At 47.3% G+C, this 6,383-nt stretch overlaps 1 protein-coding gene across 1 annotated transcript; it reads right to left on the bottom strand.

The window, feature by feature from the left end:
• Nucleotides 1–275: 275 nt before the first annotated feature.
• On the bottom strand, nt 276–5,825 carry LOC119136457 (retinol dehydrogenase 13). Its single transcript, XM_037274997.1, has 7 exons — nt 5,410–5,825; nt 5,191–5,325; nt 3,571–3,762; nt 3,309–3,470; nt 3,109–3,228; nt 2,329–2,533; nt 276–583 (listed from the first exon to the last, which is right to left on the bottom strand). Exons 1-7 carry the CDS (start codon nt 5,522–5,524, stop codon nt 478–480), a joined length of 1,035 nt encoding a protein of 344 aa, XP_037130892.1. The 5' UTR covers nt 5,525–5,825; the 3' UTR covers nt 276–477.
• Nucleotides 5,826–6,383: the final 558 nt, after the last annotated feature.

Here is a 6,383-nt window from a genome sequence, read left to right as displayed (position 1 = left end):
TATCAGGTTACAGAAATAACCAATTCACATGTACGGATCAATATGCTTGTTAAACACAAATCCAAACAACTTTTGTTCATTATTTATACAACTTACAGCTGGTTCAGACATTAAAATTTCGAAATATGATCATATTCAATGTTTTTAATTTAGACGTCTAATTTAGGTCTATACCGTAACCAATTTTAGACGTCTAAATTAGGTCTTTATGAGACCAGACGTCTAATAGACGTCTATGGCTGACAGCTGAGTTTGACCAATTAGTTTTTAACCGCAACAGATGCCACATGACACAATTGTTCTTCAAATGTTTTTTTATTACCTCTGCAGGTTTTAACTTCATTTTGGATCTTAGCTTGTAAACTTAACTTGAGTTCTAACCTTCATTTATGATCTTGCAATCGACAACTGCATTAGCGACATGGCTAATGCATGAGCTTGCTCGCTCGAGGTGACACCATTCCGACGAGGGTCAGCTCAGCACGTCTCTTTGATTCCAACCAATCGCGCGCTCTCCCTCCACAACCTGCCGGCCGCCACATCGTCCTGTCCCTCTGGCGCCGCCTCCTTCACGGCACAGTCGCTGAACACAAAGCAATCAAAACAAAATGGCACTCGTGGGTTTGGCTTGGCTCCGATATGGTGGACAGAATGCATTTCGAAGATTGGGAGCAGGTAACCTTGACTTTATACTCATATTTGAGATACGAGGAGTTTTTTTTTAGCATTTTTTTTGTAAGACACGAGCCGTCATTCAGCCTACTTTGTTGCTTTGACGCATGAAATGAGTGCAGTATGGTGGCAGGGACTCAACTCGGTTTGCTACAGGTGGCAGTGATTCTTTAAAAAAAAAAAAGGCTTCATTGTGTTTTCCTCACCATTTGTGCCTATGTGTGTCTATGGTGTTTCCCCATCAGCTTTTAGCATGAAGCTAGCAAACAGCTGTGTGCTTGTTTGAAAAGCATGTACTGTAATTCTCTTTGAGTAAACTTCAGCTGGGAGTGGTGAGAAAGGGACGAAGGCGCATTAGTAACTTGTAAAATTGCCGGGAGGACTCCATGTCGCCGCGTCAGCCTTTGTAAACCTGACCAAAGTTGTTCGGTTAATAGTACAGTCAAACCTCGGTTTTCGAACGTCCCAGTTCTCGAACAAATCGGAATGCGAACGAAAAATTCGAGATTTTTTCGCTTCGGTTGTCGAACAAATTTCGGAGGTCGAACCTCGCGAGATGAGCCAAGAGGACCCAAGAAAACCTGACCGCGCGGCCCAGATGCCGACTGACTCCGTTGTTATTGTATTTTCGTTACATTGAGGATTGTATAAACCCCTAATCATGCCTCCAAAGAAAGCAAGTGGGAGCAGTAAAGCCATCCGAAAACACAAAGTTGCTCTTAAAGCAATGCGACAGTGAGCGCCCAGCGCGCTGCGGTTGCGCGATCGGACCAAATTAAGCTCACTGCGCACTGAGGTCCACTTAAATTTTGGAAAGTACATCAGGACTTTAAAAAATATTTTCTAAATTTCAGCGACGGCTCTGTCACCATAATGCGACCAGCGCGGTGCAGTTGCGCGGTCGGCGGCACGCTATGGTTGCACGTTCGGCGATGCGCTGCAGTTGCGCGATCGTACAAAAATGCGCAAATGAAAAAATACTTAAAAAAGCCGGGTTTTTTTGGTCTTGGTACGTATTAAATTTTTTTCCATTATTTGTAATGGGAAAAATTGATTCGGAATTCGACCGATTCACGTTTCGAACCGCCTTCTGGAACGGATTGTGGTCGAAAACCGAGGTTTGACTGTATAACGTGATGGGGCAAGCGGTACCGACTAATTAATGTTCGGTCGTTACACCTTCAAACGTTGCTGGAGTCCATCATTGCCCTCTCTGTGAAGAAATTTCTGTTATCCCTGAGATGTTGAACTAACAAAATCCGTGCCATAATTTTCGAAGTAGCCTAAGTTACAGTAACCGACAAAAGCACCACTTAGGACAGCAAAGGGGGTTATCCGAAAGTTAGGACAATTTATTTCAGATTTTTCGAAGTTAGGATGCTTGTGTAATACGCATGCTTTATCTTGAGATAGGATGCGCAAACCAATTTAGGAAGTGCTGTTCTGTAATATGCTTTTCCTAAATACAGTCCTAAAGTGCCGTTGCCACGGCAACTAGACAGCTAAAATAAGATTCTCAAGTTAGGACGTTTCTCTAATATGACCCCAGATCCACAATCTCAAAATCCCCTTACGATGACTATTGCTATTCCGAACTACAGCCAAAGCTTTTTGACATTGCTGATGACGTACAGTCACAAGCCCCTCACCCCGTACCTGAAGTAGCTCCCTGACTGATCCTCGAGCCTCGGGGTGACGGCACAGTACAAACTGGTCTGGCTTCCTTGCCATGGCGTCTTCATGAGCAGCATCGCCGGCAGCCTCAGCAGCGCCCCCATCAGGGGAAACCGACCCTCCACGTGACGGCCCAGCTCGGTCCAAATGACACCGGGGTGCACGCAAAACGAACTCACTCCTGAACCTGAGCAGCAAACGCATAGCGTCACCCCAAGTCACAGCGTGCCAGCTAACGTGGCGCTAAGCCGTCAAGTCCAGTAGGCGTGCTTGAAACATTTTGATGATGTCATGTGTGCTATTTTTTAGCCTCTTAACGCCAATTGCCTGTTAGCTTCTGTTCAAGTTGAAGTGAAAATAAAAATGCCATTTAAATTTGGACAGCACAGAGAGGTGCCTTGTCAATAATTGCACCAAATTTGAATGTATTAAGAAACAAATCTCTGACGAGATAAAATGAGGCTCCAAAATCTTGAAGCATTTGTCCAGGAGTTGCTCCAACAGAAATGTTGTCGGAAAGGGCATCCAAACTGCATTGGACAAATGCTGAGGTGGCAAAGCCAAAGTGGCGCACACCTGTTGGCTTGACTTTTCCCAGTTCAGCCGTGACATTTGCTGGCTGCTAGCTTCTGAAACCATTGCTCAGCACCCATTAGCTTCTGCTGGTTGCGCGGAGCTGACGGCTTTGGCCTTCTTTGAGTTGCCAAACACTGATACTATTCGGCAGGTGTGGAAAGCCATGAGAAAGTGCACGTGCGTGACCTCTGAGGCGGCGTGCTAGCTCTCTGCTAAATAGCACATTGGCAAGCTTGCTCTGCCGGTAGCTCTGCAGCGGACTGTACGGGCGAGAGCTGAAGAACAGATCGGAAAAGTCGATGTGACCTGAACACAAACATGCGGAACAAACATGGGCTCAAACGGCAGCAAAGCCACTCGGGAAGCTAAGCGCTCAAAGATCGTACCTCCCCGGTGGGCGACGGACGACACGGTGACCACACGGCTGGGGGCGGAGCTCTTCAGTTTCGGGAGAAGCAAATTGGTCAGAAGGAAGTGGGACAGATGATTGACAGCAAATTGAGTCTCAAAGCCGTCCTCCGTCAGCCATTTGGGACACATCATCACACCTGGACATGCACACAGACAATGGGGTAGACGGACAGACTGCGGGGCAGACGTCCAGGTGTACAGACAATCAGCCAGACACCGTGAGCCGGGCGGCCGTACCGGCGTTGTTGACGAGAACGTCCAGTCTGTCCTCGCTATCCAGGAAGTCTTTAGCAAAGCTTCGGACGGAGTGGAGGGAGGCCAGGTCCACGTGTCGGATCACCACGTTGCCGTTGCCCGTGGACTTGCGGATGTCCTCGGCCGCCCGCTCGGCCCGAGAGAGGTCCCTGCATGCCATCACCATGCGGGCACCTACGGGGACCCGCATCACGGCATAACGCTAACAGCCCGAGTATTCACTCGAGCGGCGCCGTAGCCGAAGCTTGCTCGGAACTCAAACTGCGACCCACGAGACAAAGCAAAGAAGAGCCTAGGCGAAAGGATGGGGCAGCCATGAATCTAGGCGCCGCCGTATATGTCACCAGCACAGGGAGAGGAAGTACCGTCTTTTTCCATGTATAATCGATGCTGGAAGAAAGCCTGTACCCATGTATAATACGCACCCAAATTTTGACTCTGACTTAAGTCCATAAACGTAAAATTATTTCAGAAAAAAGATCATCTCTGGGAACAACCGGATGTTATTCTGCCGGTCAGTATCACTGCGCATGCGCTAGCAAACTCAATAGCGGAGAAATGTTTCGGATTTGTGTAGGGTACATTGTGACAGCAAACGAGCAGCTGATCGAGCAAGCGTCTGATACGAGAGCATTGTGTTCGTATGGAGCGTGTTTGAAGTGAACAGCAGAGAGGAAAGGAACAAGGCAAAGTGTTGTGAAATAAAATATTACCTGTAATAAGCATTTAGGTAGAGAACTGAAGTCTCACTCTTTATATAGCTGACGTGTCTTGCGCATCCGTTCTGTGCATCTGTAATGGCGGCCTCCGTATGATATCCGGTTTGCGATGGAGATTAAAAAACAAACAATATTTGACAATAACACACCATCAAGGATTGGACCATCGCATCAAACGATGTGTCGTCAATTCTGAATTTTACTAAGTGTGTTGGGCAGGATGGCTGAATGCGATGCGCGATTGACGTGTCTTGCGCATCCGTTCTGCGCATACTGTCATGGCGGCCTCCGTATGATATCCGATTTGCGATGGAGATTAAAAAACAAGCAATATTTGACAATAACACACCATCAAGGATTGCACCATCGCATCAAACGATGTGTCGTCAATTATGAATTTTACTGACTGTGTTGGGCAGGATGGCTGAATGCGATGCGCGATTGACAACAAACAAGAAGAAAGGTGATTTCAAGTTTTATTTCGAGGGAGATTTTCTTCAAAAATTGTTGTACCCATGTATAATGCGCACCCCAGATTTTAGGACAATAAATTAGTTAAATTTTGCGCATCATACATGGGAAAAGACGGTAATCAATTTCACAAGGACTGTTAAAGGCTACAAGAGGAAGTCTTCATTTACATTATCAGCTTACGCAGCTTTGCTGAGCCTCACAGCAACCTCTGACCTACGATGCTTTAAGAATATATATGTGTGTGTGTGTGTGTGTGTGTGTGTGTGTGTGTGTGTGTGTGTGTGTGTGTGTGTGTGTGTGTGTGTGTGTGTGTGTGTGTGTGTGTGTGTGTGTGTGTGTGTGTGTCCACCTTGCATCACCGTGATGCGTCAAGTTCCCGCTAGCGGCTAGACCTTCACAAGCTGCTCACCTCGCCTTGCCAACTCTCGGCACGTCTCCTTGCCAATGCCCGTGTTGGCGCCTGTCACCAGCACCGTCTTGCCGTCCAGACGCTCACCACTGCGGCAAACGCCACCACCGATCCACTTGCGCATCGCCGCCATGCCTGGGCGCGCCGCACACACGCAGATTGTTAAAGGAGATGAAGTAAGGTCATCTGTAATGTAGAGGCAACGAGTGATCTTCTCACAGATGACCAGGACTGCTCCAAGTAGGGCGCCGCCCCGGAGCAGCATACCCCCCCGGGCCTCCGAAACCTCTGCGTCTGACCATGGCAGAACCAGGAAACCAGGCCCGGCTGTCATGACACTGTTCTGCTCCACAGAGTGTTCCTGTCAACAAAGTGTTCCTCCACACGTTTTGCTTTCCAGACTGGTCAGCTACACTACTGTGTTATTGGCTCCACAGTATTCTGATCCACAAAGTGTTCCAATCAACAGAGTGTGACGGTATACAAAATGATCCGGAGCTCCACAGTATTCAGGTCCACACAGAGTGTTCCAGTCCACAGGATGTTGTTGTCCACAAAGTGTAGGGGTCTACAGAGAGTTCAGGTCCTCGGAGTCGACACTGTGTTTAGGTCTATAGAACGTTCCGGTCCATAGAAGGTTCTGCTTTTTACAGTTCTGGTGTGCAGGACATAAAACGGAGGGGGTGGGGCCAGATTAAATCGGATTGGAAAGGATTAAAAACCGCACACGCCGACGCTAAACACAACTTCCTGTTAAATAGGACAAGCATGTGTGTTACTCTCTACTGTACATAAATTCTTTCATATAAATATTCAAATTGCTCTTACTCTGTTGTTTACCTGGAGCATGTAAGGAATTTTATTTTCAATAAAATAAAATAATGTCATGTCAGTCGGTTGAACGCCAAACTTTAATTGAGTGATTTCCTGTCAATTCGAATTTCGTTTTGGTCTCACGCACACACGCACACACGCGCACACACACACACACACACACACACACACACACACACACACACACACACACACACACACACACACACACACACACACACAGTCATATGCGGGAATCGAACTCATGGTGTCGGCACACAAGACAGGCAAGTGTACCCCTGCCTACACCATCAGCATCGAATTTATTTTTTTGGTCACACACATGCACACCGTCATGCGGGAAGCGAATTCACGGTGTC

This window comes from Syngnathus acus, chromosome 16 (genome assembly GCF_901709675.1).
Source record: "Syngnathus acus chromosome 16, fSynAcu1.2, whole genome shotgun sequence".
In the NCBI taxonomy this organism is placed as follows: Eukaryota; Metazoa; Chordata; class Actinopteri; order Syngnathiformes; family Syngnathidae; genus Syngnathus; species Syngnathus acus.
Note: the sequence above shows the minus strand (reverse complement) of the source record. Positions and strands in the feature narration are given on the sequence as shown.